The sequence below is a fragment of the Hylobates moloch genome, unplaced genomic scaffold (assembly GCF_009828535.3).
Source record: "Hylobates moloch isolate HMO894 unplaced genomic scaffold, HMol_V3 SCAFFOLD_8, whole genome shotgun sequence".
Lineage (NCBI taxonomy): Eukaryota > Metazoa > Chordata > Mammalia > Primates > Hylobatidae > Hylobates > Hylobates moloch.
In genome coordinates this window covers 53,382,899-53,408,610 of record NW_026652283.1, presented here as the reverse complement: position 1 = coordinate 53,408,610, position 25,712 = coordinate 53,382,899, and the positions used below count along the sequence as shown (strand labels likewise).

The following is a 25,712-nucleotide window of genomic DNA, read 5'->3' as shown; positions in this document are numbered from 1 at the left end:
GGGGTCTATGTTGCCCAGGCTGGTCTCAAACTCCTGGCCTCAAGTGATCCTCCTGACTCAGCCCCCTAAAGTGCTAGGATTACAGGCATGAGCCACATCACATCTGGCCAGTTTTTTTTTTTTTTTTTTTGCTTGTTGTTTTAATTTAGTGGTAATAGTGGTTGGGGAAAGTTGGATGTTGAAAAAACGACTTTGAAATTTACACAGAAAAATAAATAAGCAAAAATAGAAAGTATTTTGAATGAGTAGCAAAGGAATTTGCCCAACCAGATTTAAAAATATATTTTGAAGATATAATACTTAAAACAGTGTAGCACAAATATATGAACAGAAAACCAGAGCAATGGAATGGAAGAACAAGCCCCCAGGATAGACTGAAATACATAAAAGAATTGAGATTATGATAAGACAGTTCAAATTGCTATAGAAAAGATACCAATTATTCAATAAACATTACTGGAACTGGCTAGTCATCTGGACAAAAATAAAGTTGGCACCATCTGGACAAAAGTAAAATTCCTATTACATACATAGGATACATATATCAATTATAGATGAGTTGATAAAAACCATGAAATAATGAAAGTACTAGAAGAAAATGTGGGGTAAAATTTTAACGACTATATCACAAAGAAAGTGCAATTTTCCTTACTATATAAAAAGTTCCTGTAAGGAGAAAAATATCATCAATACAATGGGAAACTGAGGAAAAGCTATATTAAAAATATGATATACCATTCATCATTCATCAAACAGGCAGAGAACAAAAAGCGTTATGATGAACTATTTGGCATGGCTAGAGAAACAGGAATTCTCTCACACATTGCTGGTCGAAGTATAAATTGTTACAGTCCATTTATATGGTTCTAGTTAACTAAATTATGATACATTCTCCTGGGAACTGGTTGGATGATGGTGCCAATTATGGTGAGTAGCAGGTGGGGAAGGGTGGGCTGTTGAGGGATGCTGGTGTTTTAGTGTTAGATATTGTGCTTTTGAAGTGTCTGAGGGATATCAAAGAAGAGATATGTGTGTCTGGAGCTACTGGCTGACATCTGGGTTGGTGATAAACATTTATTCTACTTTCTCAGTGAAATAGGAGGTATTCTGAAGATAAAGACCAGAAGATTTGGTAGTCAAATTTAATGATGATATTACCATGATTTATGGTAACACCAGTGTTGTGTGACTTTATTTTCATTTTTAGCTTTTTCCAGAACTTAAGTGTAAAAAGACAAAGATGCCTATGTTACCACTTCTATTCAACCTAGTACTGAAAGACCCAGCTGGAGCAATTAGGCAAGAAAATGAAATAAAAGGCACCCAAATCAGTCATTAGGATGTCTATTGTCAAAAACACAGAAAATAACAAGTGTGGACAAGGATGTGGAGAAATTCGAATATCTGTGTATTACTGGTGAGAATGTAAAATGGTGCAGCTACTGTGGGAAATAATATGGCAATTCCTCAAAAACTTAAATGTAGAATTATCATATGATCCAGCAATTCTATTTCTAGGGTATATACTCAAAAGAAGTGAAAGCAAGGACTTGAACAGACATTTGTACACCCATGTTCACAGCATCCTTATTCATAATCGCCAAAAGGTAAAAGCAAACCAAGTGCCATAGATATTGGAATAAACAAAGTATGGTCAATACATACAAATAATATTCGGCTTTAAAAGGGAAGGAAATTTTGACACATGCAACCACATGGATGAACCTTGATGATGTTATGCTGAGTGAAATAAGCCAGTCAAAAAGGGACAAATATTGTATGATTCCACTTATATGAGGTACCCAGAGTAGTCAAATTCACAGAAGTAGAAAGTAGAATGGTAGTTGCCAGGGGCTGAGGGAATGGAGGAACGGGAAATTAGTGTTTAATGGTTAGAGTTTCAGTTGTGGGAGATAAAAAAGTTCTGTAGATGGATGGTGGCAATGGGCACACACAATATAAATGTATTTAATGTCACATAACTATACACTTAAAATGGTTAAAATGGTAAATTTTATGTTATGAGTATTTTACCACAATAAAAAAGAGAAAGAAAACCAAAAACTTAGGTTCTGGAAAGGGGTAAATTTTAATGACCCTGGATTTGGCAATGGTTTCTAAAGTATGACACCATAAGCAAAACGAAAAAAGAGAAAACAAATGATAAATTAGAGTTCATCAAAATTTACAACCTGTGCATCAAAAGACACTATCAAGAAAATAAAGAGAAAACAGACAAAAAGGGAGAAGACACTTGCAAATCATGTATCTGATAAGGGTCTGTCTAGTATCCAGAATATACAAAGCACTCCTACAACTCAACAACAAAAAGACAAATCACTTTAAAGTGGGCAAAGACTTAAACAGACATTTCTCCAAAAAACATATGCAAATAGTCAACAAGCATATGGAAAGATACTCCATATCATTCGTCATTAGGGAAATGTAAATCAAAATTATACCATGATGAGATATCACTTCATACCCACTAAGATAGTTATTTTTTAAAAAGCAAATATAACAAGTATTGGTGAGGATGTGGTGAAACTGGAAGCATCATACATAGCTGCTGGGCATGAAAAATGGTGTAGCTCCTATGGAAAACAGTTTGTCAGTTGCTCAAAAACTTAAACATCAAATTACCATATAACCCAGTAATTCCACTCCTATGTCTACAACCAAAAGAATTGACAACAGGTATTCAAACAAAAATAAAAGTACACAAATTTCACAGTGGCATTACTCACAACTGCCAAAAGACAGAAACAACCCAAACTGCCCATCAATTGATTAATGGATAAACAACATGTGGGATATCCAAAAAATTCAGCCATAAAAAGGAATGAGGTATTGTTACATGTTACAATATAGATACACCTTCAAAACATTATGCTAAGTAAAAGAAGTCAAACACAACCATAAATTTTATGATTCCCATTTATATAAAATATCCAGAATAGGCAAATCTATAGAAACAGAAAGCAGATTAGTGGTTGCCAAGGTCTGGGGCAAGAGGAGAAATAAAAAAATTTTAAAAAGTGACTGCTTAGGGGGAACAGGGTTTTCTTTTGCGGTGACAACCGTATTACAGAACTATATAGCAGCAATGATTACTCAACATTGTGAAATGTACTAAACGCCACTGAATTGCACATTTCAAAAGAGTTAATCTGGTAAATTTTATGTTATGTGAATTATATATCAATTTAAAAAATAAAAGCTCTTCTTTATCACTCTTACCTGACAGTTAATGTCAGCTCTATGTTGTAGCAAGACTGTGACTAGTTCCTTATGTCCTCGATCACAGGCCCAGTGAAGTAGAGCCCTACCCTAAAAACACAGAAGATAAATGAATTTGTTATCTCAGTTGTGGGGCCATGTAAAAGATATAATGTTTTAAGAAAGACAAGGAAATATTTAAAATTATGGGTTAATTATTCTAAGAATGATTGATATAAAAAATGCACTATGGAAAAAGCAATAAACAATCAATGGGGCAGGGCATGGTGGCTCATGCCTGTAATCCCAGCACTTTGAAAGGCCGAGACGGGTGGATCACTTGAGGTCAAGAGTTTGAGACCAGCCTGGTCAACACGGTGAAACCCTGTCTCTGCTAAAAATACAAAAATTAGCCAGGCATGGTGATGGGTGCTTGTAATCCCAGCTACTTGGGAGGCTGAGGCAGGAGAATCGCTTGAACTCGGGAGGCAGAGGTTGCAGTGGGCCGAGATTGTACCACTGCACTCCAGCCTGGGTGACAGAGCAAAACTCCATCTCAAAAACAACAACAACAACAACAACGAAAACAATCAATGGGAAGCCCCAATATCTACTTCTGGGTCTGTACTAGCCCAATGCCTGCTTTCAGCTCAATCAGTTCACTTACAGAGTGGAGATAATGATAGTAATAACAACAATAATACGAATAATACCTGCTAAATGATCTATAAGAAAATGTTTTGTAAACTGTACTTTATAAAGTATAGTTTTCTTAAATATTATGTCCATTTCTTCTTTTTTTTCTGGAAAGAAATCATAAGAATAAAAAAGCAAGCACTTAAACCTAGGTAGAAATCATAATCTAAATGTACTATAACTAAATTTCCTCAAGTTTATTCCTTAAAAAGATTATTTAACCAGTTTGAAAATAAGCATTTCTCCTTACTATTGCAAGTTTACACTCTGAATTACCTCAAAAACACTAGTACGATCTATTAGTGTCTATCGTCAAACAGTTGACTGTGAAAGCCACTTGTAAAAGAGAATGGATGATTAAATATTAGGAGATAAAGTACTAAATATGAAATATTAATTTTAACACTTGTCTACCAAAGACTCACAGTTACTATTACATGTGTTATTTCTATTCTCTACTGCCAGAAAATCTTGTTTTAGTTAATGAAAAAAAAAGCCTACTTGGTTCAAAAGAATAAACAAAACCGCAAAAGCTAAGGGCTTTTCTGAATAAATGAGTGATGCATGGCTTACTACTTTCTGAGGATGGTGATGATGTTGTCATTTATAAAGAATGGAGTGTTTTTCCACATTAAGTTGAAATCCCTACTTTATGTCATTTTAGAAAAGATTTAAATAGATATAAGCTAGGGCAAGGATTGATTTAAAGTAAAAAGCACCTTTCAAGAAATGGCTTTTCTAAAACTGCCTACATTCTTTTTATCATTCAGACTCTCTTCACATACCTATTAGTTCAACTAATTAAACTAGGATCTATTCTTTAAACAAAAAACAAATTAGGAAAACTTCTTCCCTACAAATTGTCTTCTTTTGCTTTCATTTGCTTTACTTTTATTTACCTGTGAATATCTGTTTTCTAATAGGCTTACACAAAATCCTAAGAGGGAGGAAAGCAGAGAAAAAGTGTGGACAATTCATTCACAATTTATTGTAGTATCAAAATAAAAAAAAATTTATTTCGCCTTGTTCAGAGCCCACTAGGAGTTATATTTTATTTTATTTTATTTATTTATTTAGAGACGAAGTTTCACTCTTTTGCCCAGGCTGGAGTGCAGTGGTGGGATCTCCGCTTACTGCAACCTCCGCCTTCCGGTTTCAAGCAGTTCTGCCTCAGCCTCCCAAATAGCTGGGATTACAGGGACCCGCCACCATGCCCAGCTAATTTTTGTATTTCTTTTTAGTAGAGACGGGGTTTCACCATGTTGGCCAGGCTGGTCTCGAACTCCTGACCTTGGGATCAGCCCGCCTTGGCCTCCCAAAGTGCTGGGATTACAGGCGTGAACCACCATGCCCAGCCAGGAGTTATTTTTTAGTGGAGACAATTCTAAAAGTCCAGGTGAAAATGTATTGTTGAGTACTAGAGCAGTTTCCTATGTTAAAATTTTTGTAGCTCTAATGTGACCTGCTGTTACTAGGGCTCTAATTCAGAAATCCTCCATATGAACAATTAGATATTTTAATGAGACTCTGAATAAATACTAATGAATAAAATATTCTATAGGTCCATGTTATTGTTTCACAGCATTTATTAATACATTAAAAGAATCAGACAAAACTTCAAAGTCTATCATTTTTAGTTCTAATTGTAAGTGTGCATTTTATGGCTATTAGGTTAAACTATTGACAAGAGTTACTACATAGTTAAGATGATGTGTGATATATTTACATAGGGTACTTACAAAAACTACGTAATAGTTAAGTAGGACAACATAATATGTCCTGTACTTTTACCATAAGATGTATACATAATTTCTATTTCTCAGCCACGTTCCTGAATTTTCCTTAGGTTTGACCCAGTAGGGTTATATCAACTAAAGCTAAAATATAAATCCTTAGCTGTTTCAATGGTAAAGCTGACAAGCAACACATTTTACTGTTAATGGGAGTTATATTTTAAATTTCCCATATTTTAAATTTTTTATGTGGTGCCAAAAATTTACTTTAGGGGAAACACCTATGACTGGACCTCCATAGTGATTTTCACTTTGGATATATTTTCCAGAAGCGGGGCACATGTATAGCAATGTTTTAAGAAGGATGATGTGCTCTCAGACATTTACGCCATACTTTTTAACACATTTTCTGACCTGCAATGCAATTAATTCTTGTAACACATTATTTTAATGGTACACTAATTAACCTTGAATTAGAATGAATTCTCTGACAATGACTTTCTGTAGAGGCACTGAAGATATCTACATTAAGACCACCTAATGATTAATATTCCATGCAGTATTAAAAAGCTCAAAAACAAGAGTAGGATTAAACATACTTGTAAATAAACACAGACAAAACAAGTCAGGCTTTGGAATTTTAACCTTCAAGATGCTCTATATTTAAATGAACAAAACCCAGCAAAATGAGGTGTCTGTGATACCTTTTACTTCTTCAAATTATAAAATTCCTAAAAACATGCTCTAATTTAAGATTATTATTTACTCACTAACATAACCAGTAATCTGCAGAGATGCTATCCTTATAATTAATTACGATAAAATCAGGAAATAAACACCTGTGGTTTCTTTCCTTTCTCTTTGTTAACCACAAACACACCTAGACCAATGCAATTATTAAACTATTTTAGGTAAAGAATTCCATAATCTCTCCTCCAGAAGGAAAACCATGAATTAGGTGTGCATTAAAACTATATCTTCTAAGACTTTATCTAAATTTATGAACTATTTTACCTATTTGTCTATATAATTGTTTTATCTTTTTCCATGAGTGATATAATCTCTTATACATTTTCAAGTTAAATTTATTTTTATTGCTACCAAAATAAGTGACAATTCTTTGTTTCTAATTTTTAAAACTCCTCTGGAAAAATATCCCAGAAGTATTCAGGAGATCGGTGGGGGAGAGCCATTATTAAAAGGAACCTTTGTTAGGCCACCAGAAGACCACAAACACTGGAGAGCTCTGAATAAATTCTGGAACTCAAATACAGTAAGATGCAGGGAGAAAAAGAGTTCTCATCTATTAACCAAGGGTGCTAACACTGTCCTACCTCAGACAGATGAATGACTTTAAAGTGCTTTGAAAGCACAGGGTAGCAGCTAACCTATTAAGTGGTATTACTTTCATACCTTCTGGAAAATACAGAGAGCACATCTTAATATATGAAATGATTCTCTGATTTCCTTAGTAACTCGTCCTTAAACCATGTAGAATTTTTTTAAAATTAGACTTTTCTCCTCAGTATCACAAAATTTAAAAAAAGAGTAGAAATTCTGGCCAGGCGCGGTGGCTCACATCTGTAATCCCAGCACTTTGGGAGTCCGAGGAGGGCAGATCACCTGAGGTCAGGAGTTCACGACAAGCCTGGCCAACATGGTGAAACCCTGTCTCTATTAGAAATACAAAAAATTAGTGGGGTGTGCTGGTGCGTGTGCCTGTAATCTCAGCTACTTGGGAGGGTGAAGGCAGGAGAATCGCCTGAACCTGGGAGGTGGAGGTTATGAGATCGTGCCACTGTACTCCAGCATGGGCAACAGAGCAAAATTCTGTCCAAAAAAAAAAAAAAAAAAAAAAAATGGGGAGGGGAGAGGAGGGAAAGAAGGAGATTCTATTATAAAATGAGTCTTGATGTTCTTATGGGATTTTGAGATCAAATACAAAGTATGTATACCATACATATAATAGATAAAAACATGGCAAAGTTGGTATATTTAAATTTGTAAGAGTTGTCCTTCTGTCATTCTATCAAACACATATAGTATATGGTATGGTACTGTCTAATTAGCAAATGAAATACTGCAAACAGGTAGATCTGAATTTCTCTCTGCAAAAAAACTGGATATCAATTTATAATTGTAGTAGAGATTGACTTCAACTACCAACAACCTGTAATGTCCCCATCTCCTCTGTACTATCTTCTACCTTTTGCTGTTACTACTGTAGCAGCTGGCCATAGTGAGAACTCCCCTACCTGCGATCACCAGAAATTACACAATGCCTCCTTCTTTCACTTCCCTGTCCATAGTGAAATGACAATCTTGTTTCAAAAACTTAGGAATAAGATTGAAAGATAGTCTAACATCTCAAGATATACCTAGCATGGATGCCAATGACTCCTTGTGGGATAATTTACTTACGAGCATTAAAAAGAAAATCACACACCAGTATGTGTGATACACACTTAAAATCAGCAACTACTGGATCTCGATCTCTTTCACTGGCAAAGATCTAGGGTAGGGAAAAATGGTGTTGCTTATTTGTCAGGAAATTGAGAAAGATTTTGAATACACTACTTTAAAAAATGTGGCTGGGGTGCAGTGGCTCCTGCCCATAGTCCCAGCATTTTGGAAGGCCAAAGCGGGCAAGTACGAGACCAGCCTGGGGAACATGGCGAAACCCTGTCTCTACAAAAAATTAGCTGGGCATGGTGGCACACTTCTGTAGTCCCAGCTACTCAGGAGGCTCAGCTCAACAGGAGAATCACTTAAGCCCGTGAAGTCATGGCTGCAGTGAGCCGTGATCGAGCCACTGTACTCCAGCCTGGGCAACACAGTGACACTCTGTCTCAAAAGAAAAAAAAAAAAAATCCCTTCATAAGAATTTACTAAGCTATAATGTCAGTGACTTCAGGGTGAAGGAATATGAAAGGGAGGTATTATTTCATCCTTTATAAAGGAGGTAATTAACAGCAGTAATAATAGGAAGTTGCCATGAAAACAGCCCAGGAATCCATCATAAGACAATGGTATATTCACACGATGGAACATATTCAGCAGTATAAAAAAGGAAGTACTGAACTATAGCAATATGGATGAGTCTCAAAAACATTATGCTGAATGAAAGATGCCCTACACAGAGGAGTACATATGTATAATCCCATATATATAAAGTTCGAGAACCAGCAGAACTTATCTATGGTAGAATAATATCAAAACGGTGGTTACCTTTTTGGGATTAAAAGAAAACAGTGGCTGGGAAGGGGCATGAGGAAACTTTCTGGGGTGACAGCAATGTTCTATATCTTGATAGGCACTTCAGTTACACAGGTATATGCATTTGTCAAAGTTCATCAAATCTGTACTTAAGACTTGTGCATTTCGTTGTATATAAATATTATTTTAAAAGAAAAACCAAATACTGAATTCTAGTTAATTATATGCATGTTAAAATATTTAGAAGAAAGTGTACTGTTGTCTGTGTACTCTAAAACGTATCAAAAAATAAAAAAGATTTGATGAATGGCTAGATATTGATAAAGCAAGCATAGTAAAATATTAATGGTAGAATTGAGATGGTAGAAATATAGATATTCACTGTAAAATTCAACTTCTCTGTATGTTTAACATTTTTCATAATAGATTCTTGGGGAAAAAATCAAACAAAAATTTGTACACCTATGTTCAGAGCATAATTCACAACAGTCAAAAGGTAAAAGCAAACCAAGTGTCCATCAATGGATATCTGAATAAACAAAATGTGGTATACGCATACAATGGAATATTATTCATCTTACAAAGCAAGGAAACTGACACATGCTACAATATGAACGAACCTTGAAGATGTTACACTGAGTGAAATAAGCCAGTCAAAAGTGACAAATATTGTTATGACTCCAATTAAATGAAGTACCTGGAGTAGTCAAATTCAGAGACAGAAAATAGAATGGTAGTTGCCAGGGGCCAGGGGAAGGGAGGAATGGGGGGTGTTTAATGGGTACAGAGTTTCTGTTTTTTTTTTTGAGACAAAGTCTCACTCTGTCACCCAGGCTGGAGTGCAGTGGTGGGATCTCGGCTCACTGCAACCTCCACCTCCTGGGTTCAAGAGCTTCTCCTGCCTCAGCCTCCCTAGTAGCTGGGATTACAGATGTGCAGCACCACGCATGACTAATTTTTATATTTTTAGTAGAAACGGGGTTTCACCATGTTGGCCAAGCTGGTCTCAAACTCCTGACCTCAGGTGATCCGCCCACCTCAGCCTCCCAAAGTGCTGGGATTAAGGCATCAGCTACCACACCTGGCTTGGTACAGAGTTTCAATTGGGGAAGATAAAAAAGTTGTATGGTGGTGGTGGTTACACATGTGAATGTTTTATTTATTCATTTTTTATTACGAGATGGATCTCACTATGTTGCTTGGCCTAGTCTTAAACTCCTGCGCCCAAGAATTCCTTGTGCCTGAAAGCGTGAGCCACTACACTCGGCTCATGTGAAAAAAAAAAAATATATATATATACATATATATATATATATGTATATTTTTGAGACAGAGTCTCATTTTGTCGCCCAGGCTGGAGTCCAGTGGCACAATCTCATCTCATTGCAACCTCTGCCTCCTGGGTTCAAGTGATTCTCTTGCCTCAGCCTCCCAAGCAGCTGGGACTACAGGCATGTGCCACCATGCTCAGCTAATTTTTGTATTTTTAGTAGAGACGGGGTTTCACTATGTTGGCCAGGCTGGTCTTGAACTCCTGACCTCAGGTTATCCACCTGCCTCGGCCTCCCAAAGTGCTAGGATGACAAGCGTGAGCCACAGCACCCGGCCTCATGTGAGCATATTTAATGACACAGAACTATAGATTTAAAAATGATTAAAATGATACATTTTATGTATATTTTACCACAATTAAAAAATACCAAAAATAAGTTGCCAAAGCTCACAGGATTTAAGCTACTTTCACTATTTTCTGATTTTCTGATGCAATGCATGACCATAGACTTGATTTTTAAATGGCACCGCCTACATTAATGCAAATAAGCATAATAGACAATTTGTAATCCATTTCTCAGTCATTAGTGTGAATAAAGTTCTTTCAAATTAACATCTTAATCAACTATATAACCAAAATAACATATACTCTGATATAGAAAGTGATTTAAGAGGATGCATTTTTTCTTCCTTCCTTTCTCAAATCTCATATAACTGCATAAATTTAGTCTCAGTATACCGACCCTGCCTCTTAAATCTTTTGCTTTTCTGTTAGTTAGTACTGTCACAGTTTCACCAGAGTTTGCAGCAGTTTCTCAAGTCAAAAGCATGCAAATTCTATTGTTAGGAGCCACAGGTTTAAAACAAAGTAGAAAAGGAAAGGAATGGTAGTCAAGAGAAAGGTGACTTTCTTCAAAGTATCTGAAAGAATCAACAGACTATGGAAAATGGCTAATGACAACAATTATACTGTCAAAAGGACAGAAAACAAAAGAATGTAACTAAAGAAGCGGCCCAATGAAAGTGGAATTTGGGAGTGCATTAGATAAGAATCTATGGAAAACCAATGAACTATGTATGAATGCTTTCGGGGGGACTGATGATAAACAGTTGCACTGGATGGTCATCTATTTTGCTAAAATATTACACTGTTACACTTGATCTAAAACATTTAAATTACTTCAAAGATTTAAAATACTATTTAAATACTATCAATAAGCATGTATTTAGTGTTGATTGTATAGTACACTAATCTGAGAAATAACGTGTGTGACAAGAATTATGTAAACATAATTTGAGCCTGATGTTTGATAGCAAATATTCTCCCCATACTTGAAATACACTTCACAAATTATTGAAATCATCCCTCCCCCTTAAAACATATTTTCTTGGAAGAACCATAAATATTTGGTATGTGTGAAGAGCTGTACTAATGTGGGTCAAAGATAAAAATTGAACCACCATTTAAAAAAATAAATAGGCTTTAAGATCTTCTCTTTAACTTTTCCCCTCATATTTTGAATTCAATTTTCAAGCATTTCTCAAATGATTGAAAACACAATAAAAGTTGTAATTTAATTTTTTTTAAAAGTATATATGACACCATGATGTTACAAACTTGGACCCTGAAATATCTAAGCATAACTATGAAACTTTTTCTATTATGCAAAATACAGACAATGTCCCCTAATTACTATACCAGTAGGAAATACCAGGTAATTTTCTCAAATTAGAAATATATGCCTTACTATATTAGCATAGGTTGAGTATCCCTTATCCCAAATGCTGGGGACCAGAAGTGTTTAAAATTTTAGATTAAAAAAAAATTTGGAATATTTACATTATATACTTATTGATGGCCCCTCCTTAATCCAAAAGTCTGAAATCCAAAGTGCTCCAAAGAACATTTCCTTGGAGTGTTACACTGTTGCTAAAAAGTTTCAGATTTTGGATCATTCCAGATTTTGGATTTTCAGATGACGAATATCCAACCTGTAGTAATTACAACTTAAATGAATAAAAGATGTACACTAGGAATTATACTTATGTACAATAAAATAACTTCATTATGAAATAAATACATTGTATTTAAAAGGCATTTCATATATATTTGTTCATATACAATACTTAGATCCAAATGTATGTATTTCAAATAATAATTTATAAATTATAAATTCATAGTTATCAGTGAATAATGTATTTATTTCAATGTGTGGGAATACAAATGTAGCTTATTTTATTATTATAATTAAATTTCTTTATGTGCTCACAGCAAATTTTAAGTGCAATAAATGTGACTTTTAGTCATAAAATTAGGTTGAACCTGCTGAATGAAGATTTTAAGTAAAAATGTATATTATCCCAGAGAATCTTAGGGGATCAGTAGGGAAATACCTCAATTTCAAATATCAGATAAATACAAAAAAGAACTGAATGTCCTTTCAAAACTATAATTGTTACCCAACTTATAATAAGAAAATGTCAAAAGGACAGAAAGGGTTAAAAGTATTTAACTAGAAGTTTAATTTTGAGGCTACACACTTTTAGTCCATCATCAAAGCTTACCAAATTGTTTTATTTGCTAGAGCTTTAAATGTGATGAAGCAATACTATTTATTTTATTTGGGGATGTTAAGTTTGATTTTGATTTTAAGCTCTCACCTCCCTTATGTTCTTAAATTAATTCATACAAATCCCTGATTAATAATAAAAGGGTTTGCCATCAGTATTCAAAGCTCAGCCTGAGTTGTCATGGCTGAGAGGGCAGAAATCTGCTCGGAGCAATGAGAGAACCCAACTGAATTCTTGGCGTCTCAGTCTATGAATGTGTAAGCACTTCATCTGTTCATGAAATACAACGTTCTGGCAGGCTGAGGGTAAAGGTAGCTGCATGGTTAACAAACTGGAAGATCTGGAAAGCAGCACTACATCAAAGTAACAAAATGGCAGAAACAATACATTTTGCCAAGTTTTCCTTGTCTTTACACACACAAAATATGTGTTATTTAGTGTAAGCTATCTGTGTTCTAGGGACTTATTCCACTCCTATCACTGTTGTCCATCCAATGATCTTTGTGGAGGTCACATGTGGATTTGACTTCCAGTAATATTTTATAAAAGAAATTGTTGCAAACCAGAGCACAAGGAAGGCCAAATGACAACTGCTTATCCTTCTTTTTCTTCTTTTTATTTATCCTTCTAAAATCTAGTGGTAGGAAGAATATTCTCCCAGACCTGGTTTCTACTTAGCAGTTATATGGATTTGAGCAAGTAAATGTAGGTCTCTGAACTTCAGTTCCTGTCTATAAAACAAGGACAATATGTGCCTTAGAGAATTGTTGTAAAGATAATATAGTAATAAGTGAAAGTACTCTGTAAATTATCACACACATTGTATAAATTATTATGTGTTATTTGAAAGATAAATATTAACAGGCACCATATAGTACACACAAGATACTTCCAGTGAAAAAACTGTGACTTTGAAAAGTTAAGTGGCTTACTTATTGACTTGTTATATTATCATCATCCTTCACTCATACTATTAATAATAAAAGTAGATAAAATATACAGACTGTCTCAACTGATCCAAAACCCTTTTGAAATATCAGATAAACATAAAGAAATCAAGTAAGAGCATTATCAGAATATATAAATGAAATGGTGTCACTCATCTCATGAGACAGTGATATTAGCAAAAAACAAATGTTTGTTGCTGTAAACAACTGCAATTTGGGGGTTGTGCCACAGCAAAAGCTGAGTGATACAAGTACAATCCACAGCTTAGCAATGAGTATTTACATAGTCATAATAATACTAATATTGATTCAACAGAGATCCAATCAGAAAGCTGAAATTAAAAGTTGTGATATAATTATGTTAGAAGGGTCAGAGAGAGAGAGAGGGAAGATGAGTAAAACAGTTAAATCTAAATACAACACAGAAACAAATCAATAATGTCTGAAGTTGAAAAATCAAGAAATAGAAGTATATTATTTAGAATTATGTAGGTAAGGTGCAAAAGACACATTAAAAGAACTGGAAGTCTGGCTGGGTGCAGTGGCTCACATCTATAATCCTAACACTTTGGGAGGCCGAGGCAGGCTGATTACTAAAGCTCAGGAGTTCGAGACCAGCCTAGGCAACATGGTGAAACCCCATCTCTACTAAAAATACAAAAATTAGCCAGGCGTGGTAGTGTACACCTGTGGTCCTAGCTACCTAGGGGCTGAGGTGGGAGGATTGCTTGAGCCCAGGAGGCAGAGGCTACAGTGAGCCCTGATCATGCCACTGCACTCCAGCCTGAGAATCTGTCTAAAAAAAAGAGAAAGTTTTTGCCTTAAGGGAGCTAGAATAAAATGTAAGAAGGATGCAGGTAAGAGAGAATTTTTTTGTTTATAAGACTAATAGTAACATTTGATTTTTTTAAAAAACTAATGTATTAACTTTATAAAAATTTTAACTCACAAGCACAAAGATAAAAAACTACAATTAAAAAAATCAAAGGAAACAATCATGCCAAATTTATTTTAAAAAGAAAGCTATATAGGCATACCTTGTTCTATTGCACTATGCTTCATTGCACTTTGCAAATACTGTGTTTTTTGTAAATTGAAGATTTGTAGCAACCCTGAGTTAGACCAACTATTGGTGCCATTTTTCCAACAAGATGTGCTCACTTCATGACTCTGTGTCACACTGAGGTAATTCTTGCAATATTTCAAAGTTTTTCATTATTATTATATCTGTTAGGGTAATGATCAGTGATCTTTGATGTTACTATTTTAATTGTTTTGGAGTGCTACAAACCACACTGAGAAAGATGGCAAATTTAACCAATAGATATTTTGTGTGTACTGACTGCTCCACTAACTGGCTGTTCCTGGTCTCTCCCCCTCTCTTCAGGTTTCCCTATTCACTGAGACACAAAAATATTGAAATTACTAGCCAATAATACAATAGTCTCTAAGTTTCAAGTAAAACCTAGTGTCAAGTGAAAGGAAAAGGGTTGCACCATCTCTCACCTTCAATCAAATGCCAGAAATGATTAAGCTTAGTGAGGAAGGCATATTGAAAACCAACACAGGCCAAAAGCTAGGCCTCTTGTGCCAAACTGCCAATTTGTAAATGTCAGAGAAAAACTCTTGAGAAAATTAAAAGTGCTATTTCAGTGAGCATACAAATGATAGAAAAGTAAAAAAGCCTTATTGCTGATATGGAAAAAGTGAGTGGTCTGGATTCAACCAGCCACAACATTCCCTTAAGCCAAAGCCTGATCCAGGGCAAAGTCCTAGTTCTCTTCAAGTCTGTGAAGGTTGAGAAAGGTAAGGGGGCTGCAGAAGAAAAGTCTGAAGCTAGCAGAGGCTGGTTCATGCGGTTAAAGGAAAGAAGCCATCTCCATAACATAAGAGTACAAGGTGAAGCGCCAAGTGCTGATGTAGAAGCTGCAGCAAGTCATCCAGAAGACCTAGTTAAAGTAACCAATAAAGGTGACTACACTCAACAACGATCCTCAGTGTAGAGAAAATAGATTACTTCTACTATTGAAAGAAGATGCCGTCCAGGACTTTCATGGCTGGAGAGAAGTCAATACCTAGCCTCAAAGCTTCAAAAGATAGACTGACACTCTTGTTAAGGGCTAATGCAGCCGCTGACTTTAAGTTGAAACCAATGCTCATTTACCATTCTGAAAATCCTAGGGCCCTTAAAAATTATGCTTAATCTATTCTGCCTGTGCTTTTGAAATGGGAAAACAAAGCCTAGATGACAGTATATCTGTTTACTTTACAACATGGTTTACTGAATATTTTAAGACTACTGTTGAGACCCACTGCTCAGGAAAAAAAAAAAAGATTCCTTTCAAAATATTACTGCTCATTGACAACATGCTTGGTCACCCAAGAGCGCTCACGGAAATGTATAAGGAAATTAATGTTGTTTTCTTGTTTGCTAACACAACATTCATTCTGCAGTCCATGGATCAAGGAATAATTTTGACTTCCAACTTTTATTATTAAAGAAATACATTCTATAAGGCTATAGCTGCCGTTGACAATGATTGCTCTGATGGATCCGGGCAAACTGAAAACCTTCTGGAAAGGATTCACCATTCCAGATGCCATTAAGAACATGTGTGATGGGAGGAGGTCAAAATATCAACAGGAGTCTGGAAGAAGTTGATTCCAACCTTCATGGATGACACTGATAAGGATTCAAGACTTCAGTGGAAAAGTTACTTGCAGATGTAACTACAAGAGAACTAAAATTAGAAGTGGAACCTGAAGATGTGATGCAATTGCTACAATTTCATGATAAAACTTGAACAGATGAGGAGTTGCTTCTTATGGATAAGCAAAGAAAGTGGTTTCTTAAGACAGAATCTACTCTGGCGAAGATGTTGTGAACATTGTTGAAATAACAAAAATTTTAAAATATAACATAAACTCAGTTGATAACGCAGTGGCAGGGTTTGAAAGGATTGGCTACAATTTTGAAACAAGTTCCACTGTGGGTAAAATGCTGTCAAACAGCACTGCATGTACAGAGAAATCTTTTACGAAGGAAGACGCAATCAATGTAGCTATCTTCACTGTTGACTTAAGACATTGCCACAGCCACCCCAACCTTCAGTGACTACCACCGTGATCAGTCAGCAGCCATCAACACTGAGGCAAGACCTTTTACCGCAAAAAGATTATGACTTGCTGAAGGCAAGTCGGATGATTGTCAGAATTTTTTAGTAATAAAGTATTTTAAATTAAGGTATGTACTTTTTTAAAGATATAATGCTACTCTACACTTAATAGACTACAGTACAGTGTAAACATAACTTTTTTGTTTGTTTGTTTTTTGAGATGGAGTCTCGCTCTGTTGCCCAGGCTGGAGTGCAATGGCGCAATCTCGGCTCACTGCAACCTCTGCCTCCCGGGTTCAAGCGTTTCTCCTACTGCAGCCTCCCGAGTAGCTGGGATTACAGGCACCCACCATGCTTGGCTAATTTTTTTGGGGGGTTTCACTATGTTGGCCAGGCTGGTCTCAAGCTCCTAATCTCGTGATCCGCCCGCCTTGGCCTCCCAAAGTGCTGGGATTACAGGCATGAGCCACCGCGTCCAGCCAGTAAACACAACTTTTATATGCACTGGGAAACCAAAAATTTCAAGTGACTCGCTTTATTGCAATAGTCAGTTTATTGCAGTGGTCTGGAACAGAATCTGCAATATTTCAGAGGTATGCCTGTATTTTGATTCTGAAAGGCAAAAAAAACCAAAAAACAAAAAACCACAAACCTAATTAGAATTAGAAGACCTGGTATTATTTTGTTTCACTACTGAGTGAAAAACACATAGTATTACTAGTCCCTTTGTGCAGTATCATAGTCTTACATTTTCAATTCCAGATGCCATTGACAATATTATCACAGGAAAGATGTTGCCTAAAGGTAAGATAATATTAAGGGCTAACCTTTTGTATAGGGAGCTCTGAATTACATATAAGTTGATTATTATCTATTCTACAGATTATCTATGATCATTTAATGCTTTCTTCCTAACAATTACTACCTTTGGCCATTTCAGTAATCTTTCACAGCATCACAAAAGAATGAGAAAATGATTAGAAGTGAGTTAGTAAATTTTGCTCTTTTGTTAACAAATATAATTCAGGGTCAGTTAAAACTCAATATGTGAACGGTATTATTCACAACACAAATAAATTAAGAAGTAATAGGCAAGGTACAGTGGCTCATGCCTATAATCCCAAAACTTTGGGAAGCTGAGGGAGGAGGATCATTTGAGGCCAGGAGGACAAGACCAACCCGGGCGACATAGCAAGACCCCATCTCCACAAAAAATAAAAAAATTAGCCAGGAGTGACAGCACATGCCTGTAGTCTTGGCTACTTGGGAGGCTGAGGCAAGAGGACTGCGTAAGCCCATGAGTTTGAGGATACAGTGAGCCATGAGCGCACCCATGCATTCCAGTTTGGGCAACAGAGTGAGACCCTGTCTCTCTCTCTAAAAAAAGAAGTAATATATTTTATAAAATAATTTACTATAGGATTCCTTTAATTAGAAGGCCAGCATTTAAATTATTGATTTACCAAAATTCTGACACAGTTTTCTAGAGATATATTTATTGAGCAAAGAACAATATACCTAGTTGTTCAAGGTATAATAACAGAAGACACGAAAGCTATTTATAAATGAGATTTTGCTATTACCTGTAGATTTCACTTATTATGCTAATAATCTCTCCCTTTAGCATAAACATATGGAAGCTATCAGACTCCTACAAATTTCAGGTAGTAACTTCTAAAACATAGATAAAAATATGTTGGACATAATCACAGAACGTATCTTAACTAGGTAACACCATTTCATTTAGATATTCTGATATACTCTTAACCATACTGTACTTTGAGTTGTAGTTCATTGGCCTACCATTTAGGAAAAGGCATTGGGGCAGAACAACCATGCATAGGAAAATAATTAACAGGGCATGTTTTTCATACCTCTTCATCTTTCACATTCACATCCACATTTTTCGATTTGATGGCTTCGGTTATATGGTCAATGTTGTTTTCCCTGCAGTAATCAAATATATTTTTGTCTTCTTCCCTAGAATAAAAAAAAAAAAGAAAGGTCTTTTTCTTACTGGGTAATACATAAAAGTTACATATTTTCAACACAATCTGTTTGCTGCTGACATAGATGTTAATGGACTCTGTTTACAAAAAAATTTTACATGAACAGTAATAGTTTTTCAGTAGCTATAATATATCCAACTTCTGAAAAGACTAAAGTTCTTAGTTTCCTACTTGCCTTACAGGATAAGAGAATAAATTGTTACTCAAGTTTTAAAAATATATATGAAAGTGATTTTCTTAAAGCAAAGAAAATCAATCAGACAAAAAGAGGGCGGCATTAAAAAACTCAGAAATCCTTTATAGGATAGTAGAATCAAAGAATAGAAAGAAAAGCTGGGAAGCATGCTACATACCCAGCATTCTTCTAAGTATATGGCATGTGCTAATTCATTTAATCTTTCATGCAACAACTTCACTTTACAAATGAAGAAACAGGCAAAAAGGAGACGTTAAATGACCTGCCAAATGGTACTACATTTATCAAAGGTAGAATAAGAGCTAGAACTCACTTAGACCAACTGATTTTGTATACAGTACATTTTTCTATTATATTATGCTGCCTTTTGACTAATCAGCTGCAGTCTATTCCAAAATCTGAAGCAGAAGTTCTTAACATGAAATCTATGAGCTCTCTAAATAATGTACAGAATTATCTTTATAATGCATGTGCATTTTTCTGGATGTTGTATGTATAGGGGGAAGAATTGTTTCAATCGGATTCTCAAAACAATCAGTGACTCCCATAAAGATCAATAATTTAGAATATCAACAATCAAACTGCCCCATATGTGGACTGAGTTTTATGAACAAGTATAAAGGAATGCATTTTGCGTTCCAAAAATCAAACTAATGTGTTTTATAACCTGCAATGCCAGAGCATCCATTCATCAGAAAGCAAAACACCTGGCCACAGGAGTTCTTCTGTCTTAAAAGCCAATCTAAACATCTTGTGTCATACAGAAAGTTATTTCCAGTCATAGCTAATTTTCTTAAAAGACACTACTTTGGCCTCAGCCATCTAAGTGTTCTTTAAGCCTCTTAAGTATTTTATTGAGCACCTACTACATGTAAGGCACTGGACAAGAATTTGTTGATAACAGATAAAAGGCTAAGCAAGAAAGTTTGCCTTTAAGACACAAACAGTATAATTAGGATGACAAAAATCTACACAGGATTAACATAAGGTAAAACTTGGATCCTTAAAAAGGACTATAAGAGAACAGAGGAGAAATGACTTGCTTCAAAGCTAGAGAAAATGAAGTAGGTTTTAAGTAAGAAATCATGTTTAATAGGACTATATGGTCACTTGAAGAGGCCCTGTTAAATAGAAGAGAAAATGCTTTTTCGATCACTTATTCTGTAAAGATAATAAGAAGTGAGGTCAAACCCCAGAAAAGAGAATTCTGATTTTAAAAAGTAGAGCTGCAAATAATACCACTTTAGCCATATTTAACCACCATTAAAAACACCATGTCTCGGGAGGCTGAGGCATCAGAATGGCGTGAACCCGGGAGGCAGAGCTCGCAGTGAGCTGAGATCGCGCCACTGCACTCCAGCATGGGCAACAGAGCGAGACTCTCATCTCAAAAAAATCAAAAAAACAAAAACAAAAAACAAACAAAAAACCAAAAACAAACATCAGGTCTGCATTTTGGGAGGCCAAGGTGGGTGGATCACGAGGTCAGGAGTTCGAAACTAGCCTGACCAACATGGTGAAACCCCGTTTCTACTAAAAATACACAAATTAGCTGGGCGTGGTGACACGTGCTTGTAATCCTAGCTACTCAGGAGGCTGAGGCAGGAGAATCACTTGAACCTAGGCGGCGGAGGTTGCAGTGAGCCGAGATCATGCCACAGCACTCCAGCCTGGGTGACAGAGTGAGACTCCTTCTCAAACAAACAAATAAACACACACACACACACAAAAAAACACCATGTCTATGAAAGAATACCTTCAGAGTTCCAACTTAAGGATAATAGGGACCTACTTTCTTCCAATCCAGTAACAGAAAACCCACTAATTCAAGAGGCACCAACTTCAACTGTTACAGAAAGGACTGTGTCTTTTAAAGTCATAGCAATACTACAGTGCTACTTGCCAACTGTTTCTGAATTGGAAAATAATGGGAAGTTGGTGGTAGGGCACAGAAAGGAAAGCAGAAGGATCCTTGGCATGTGCGTTACGCATACCCAGTAATATGTAAGGGTTATTCACAGATGAGAGGACCTTTGGAGTGGCCCCTCTTCCTGAGTCCAACTTCCAAATGTGCATGTATACCTATGTTATAAGCAGTAAAAAAGTAAACACAGTACAAACACATATAAATTTCTATTTTGTTTAATGTATCTTAAATATGTTTCTTAGACACATCAAATATATCAATTAGTTTTTTTTGCTATGTGAATTTTTTGGAGGGCAGGTGGCATTTGTTTATCTAAGTATTTGTTTATCGTATATAGTTTATCATGACCAAATATGCTAGGCACAGAGATATTAACAAAATACTTCAGGATAGTGTTCACACATAAATTAAATATCAAAAAGAGAAGTTCAATAAATTTGCCAAAAATGTGCTACAAGGCTGAATGATGAATATTAAAAAATTAAGTGATACTCTTGGGCTTACTTGTTAAATATAGATATCCAATCCCACACCAAATTTTGAGTCTCTTACCTTCTACAACCAAGCTGTCTTTATACAATGTCACCATCTAGTGGCCAAAATGAAGAAACATCTGGAGCAACATCATTTCATATTTCCTTTCTTGCCCCCTAACAAAACTATGTACAATGTATAAATCAAACTTTCTCCCTCTACAGTTTTCTAAGAGCTCAACACAGCCTTCCATAGTCAATCTTGCCCACCATATCCATGCTTATTTGAAATAACGTGCAAATGAATCCAACCATTATGAAACACAGTAGAGCCTTTAATAAATAAATGTGTCTCTCCATATCTTTATTTTCCTTTCTTGATTTTTTACTCAGGTATCTTGTTCCCTCTCTTTGTGCATCTAAAAATTATCATATTCATTATCTATAAATGACTGTGAGTTATGTTTATGATGCTACCCTAAAGGATGTCCCATGTTATCTCTAGCACAAAACAGAAAGTCTCTTCTTCAGGTTACTACAACTTTTTTCTGAAATTGACAGAAAATACATTTATATTCCTGAAGGAATAATCACTGGTTTTGACATTCTTTTGAAATATAAGAGCACACTCTATGGGAAAGTGGGATAGTGTTTAAGTACGGCTACCTTTTTCACCCAATCACAGGAAGATCCTTGCCCATTCCTAAATATGTTATCTGTACCATTTTCTACTCAGATGGCATTTTCTTATCAAAATATTTCAAATAGGCCTCATGGCAAGACATATAAAGTCCATTTAACTACAAAAATTATGGAAGGAACTAGCTTGGAAATCTATTTAATAGGCACGTTCAACAAACATTCAATTCCATTTATATATTTATTAAGCAACTGGAAATCAGATGTAAAACACAGTATTCTAGTAAATAGACAATGAATAAGTATTTATTGCATGAATGAAAATCCAAAGAAAGTAAGCCAATATCTATAAAGATAAAAACAAATGCCATAATTCCTCAAACTAAGGAATGTGTATTTGTGGGCTCTAGGGTACATAAACTCCTTTAAAGGGATATGCAGGTATAGATCATTTTAAGTGACTCAATTTCCAGCTCTTCAACTTCTAGATAAATGTATTCTTTACTAAACTCATCTACCTGAAAGGGCTCCTGTGGCAAATATTTCATTACCATTCTCCTTTTCCATATTCCCTCTGCTCAAACACTCTTCTCCTCGTTTGTAAAGGAGAGGCATTACACCTCTCTCCTTACTATAGTTAGTATACTCCAGGAAGTATAACCAAAAGATGGAGGCAAAAAAGCATTCTGAGTGATTTCTCTGGAGAAAGACAGTTCACTCATGAGGTCTCATTAGGACCATGGCTAAGGCAATCCTCAAAATGATACACTTTCCCTGGCTCTATTTTTATGTTCACAAATAATCATTTAACTATTAATCTGTTTTTCTGGACTCCTCAATTCTCAGAAAGGAGGGACCCAGCACTTCAAACACTACAAAGACATAGTTCCTTTGGTAAGCAAACAAGCATTTTAGCTTACCCTCAGTTTTGGGCCAATTTTATTATTCCTACTCTGTCTCTAGGGGTCTGCTTGATCTATGGATCTTTTTTCTACATCTTTGAGGTTGAAGAATGGACTCTGATCAATGGTAATTCACCAAAAATGCCACTCTGTGAAGTTCCTTTGGAGGTAGTCTTTCTAGGATAAAAGCTTGCACTGCACACTATCTTCCAAAATTCAGTCATACTGCTAGTGAATATTACTTCTTTGTAGGAATTTAAGTTCCTAATTTACTTGTTGGATGTATGGCCAGAAGTTGTTGATCTGAAAGGCAAAGAAATGTATTCTGTTCAAATATAATGTTAGAAAATAATGCTGTCATCTCACTGGTTTCAACTATGTTTTTCAACATGCTGTATATGCCAAATATAAAACTCAAAGGCTAATGTTGATTCTTTTTAATAATCTTTCACATATCTAATCTTAATTTTATAAATAATACAATTTTTATATAATCTGATCTGATGAAACCATCAATATTTTATAAGTTGAGATTAAAAAGTGTTTTAATTTATAAATATAAAACAATCACACAGGCATATATTAATTTTACTTACAGATGTTTCTCTCCCTGAAGAAAAGAATCTATTCTTACTCAAAGGTGTTTAGTGAAGCTTGTTTAAGACTTATATGGGGTAGTGTGTGGTGGCTCACACCTATAATCCCAGCACTTCGGGAGGTCAAGGAGGGAGGATCACTTGAATCCAGGAGTTTGAGACCAGCTTGAGCAACACAGCAAGACCCTACTTCTACAAAAAAAATTTCAAATTAGCTAGGTGTGGTGGTGCGCGCCTGTAGTCCTAACTATTTGGGAAGCTAAGGTGATAGGATCAATTGAGCACAGGAGTTTGAGGTTACAGTGAGCTATAATCACATCACTCCACTCCAGCCTAGGCAACAGAGAAAGATCCTGTCTCTTAAAAAAGAAAGAAAAAAAAAAAGACTTATCTGGGAGAAGCAAAATAGGTAAAATCAAATCCTAACTCAAGGATTAAAGAGTCATGGCTGCCATACTTAGCACACTGAAAACCCCCACTTCTAATTACTATCTAATTAAAATTACAGATGTTGATTTCACATTGTAGGATACTATTTTTGACTCTCAATCTTACCAAAGACAACAAATGAGAATCTATACTATGATCCTCAGGTAAAATCTTGCAAATAGTACCTCCTTTCTGAAAAACCTTGGTTTAATCCCTGGAAAAGGCAAAACATTGCTTGGGTGGTAACCACATTCAAGAAGTCTAGCCTTCATAACAAAGTACTTAATAAAGTGTTTTTCTGTGTGTTGTGCTGTTCTTAAAATCATTCTTGAGGCCAGGCACAGTGGCTCATGCCTGTAATCCCAGCACTTTGGGAGGCCGAGGCAGGTGGATCACGAGGTCAGGAGATCGAGACCATCCCTGCTAACACGGTGAAACCCCATCTCTACTAAAAATACAAAAAATTAGCCGGGCATGGTGGCGGGCGCCTGTAGTCCCAGCTACTCGGGAGGCTGAGGCAGGAGAATGGCGTGAACTTGGGAGGCGGAGCTTGCAGTGAGTCGAAATCGCGCCACTTCACTCCAGCCTGGGCGACAGAGCGAGACTCCATCTCAAAAGAAAAAAAAAATCGTTCCTGAAATCCTGGATGACAAATAGACAATTGGAAACTATTACCTTGTCATATTTCATTGATTCTAAATGCAAATTTTTTCATGTTAACATGTCCTATGAATCTTATAATCTGCAGCATCTTACAATTAAATGATGGCATGTTTTTCTAATAATGGTATTTAAATAATGGTGTGCAGGAGTCAAGGAGGTAATAAGGTGGGTTCAAAACACACAGTACCCAATGGACTAGTGAATGACCAAAGGAATTCTTATAAGTTGACCCTTAAACAACATGGAGGGTGGGGGGTAACAACCCCCTGCATAGTCAAAAATCTGCATGTAACTCGACTCCCCCAAAACTTAACTACTAGTAGCCTACTGTTGACCTGAAGCCTTATCGATACACAGTTGATAAATTTTTATTTGTGTTATATAGTATATTCTTATAATAAAGTAAGCTGGAGAAAAGAAAACGTTACTAAGAAAATCATAAGGAAAATATACATTCATTAAGTGGAAGTGGATCATCATAAAGGTCTTCACCCTGTTGTCTTTACAGGCTGAAGAGGGGCTAGTCTTGCTGTCTCAGCACTGGCAGAGGCAGAAGAGGTGGCAGGTGAGGCAGGCACACTCAGTGTAGCTTTGTGAAAATACACCATAATTTCTCCCTTTTTAGTTTGTTTCTCTAAAAGTTTTATACAGTACCAATCCTTCTTCCACCATTTGCTTAAGTTCGGATGCCCATATCATAGAAGGGTCCATGTAGTAAAAGTCAAAAGCAGTCTTAAATAATCAGAACGCTTCTGCGAGACTGTCTAATGTCAATCTGTTTTGGGCATTGTTTATTCTACATCTTGTTCCTCATCATATCTATCTGGTTTGGAAGCACTCATTTCCATCAAGTTGTCTTCTGTTAATTCCTGTAGTGTGGTGTCTATTAGCTCTTTAATTTCTTCAAGATCTGTATCTTAAAACCAACTCTCTGCCCCTGCCCTGCCACACATTTTTGCCATACTCACAATCTTTCATGATTTCCTTGATTGGCTCTGTCGTAAATCCTGTGAAGTCATATATAACATGTAGACAGTTTTCTCCAGCAGAAATTTATTGCTTCAGGCATGACGGTTTTCACTGCCCTTTCTATAATGACAGCATCTCC

The 25,712-nt window shown here is 35.9% G+C and overlaps 1 protein-coding gene across 3 annotated transcripts in view; it reads right to left on the bottom strand.

The window, feature by feature from the left end:
* Nucleotides 1-25,712, bottom strand: part of ACBD6 (acyl-CoA binding domain containing 6) — a 235,814-nt gene that overhangs the window by 126,361 nt on the left and 83,741 nt on the right. For all 3 annotated transcript variants that reach the window (XR_004249257.2, XM_032160849.2, XM_032160850.2), the window contains exons 5-6: nt 18,645-18,750; nt 3,241-3,330 (exon numbers count right to left, since the gene is read on the bottom strand). Coding sequence is in view for 2 of the 3 variants with exons in the window: in XM_032160849.2 (XP_032016740.1) it covers nt 3,241-3,330; nt 18,645-18,750 (196 nt within the window). In the remaining variant the exon portion in view is untranslated. The remainder of the gene's footprint in view (nt 1-3,240; nt 3,331-18,644; nt 18,751-25,712) is intronic.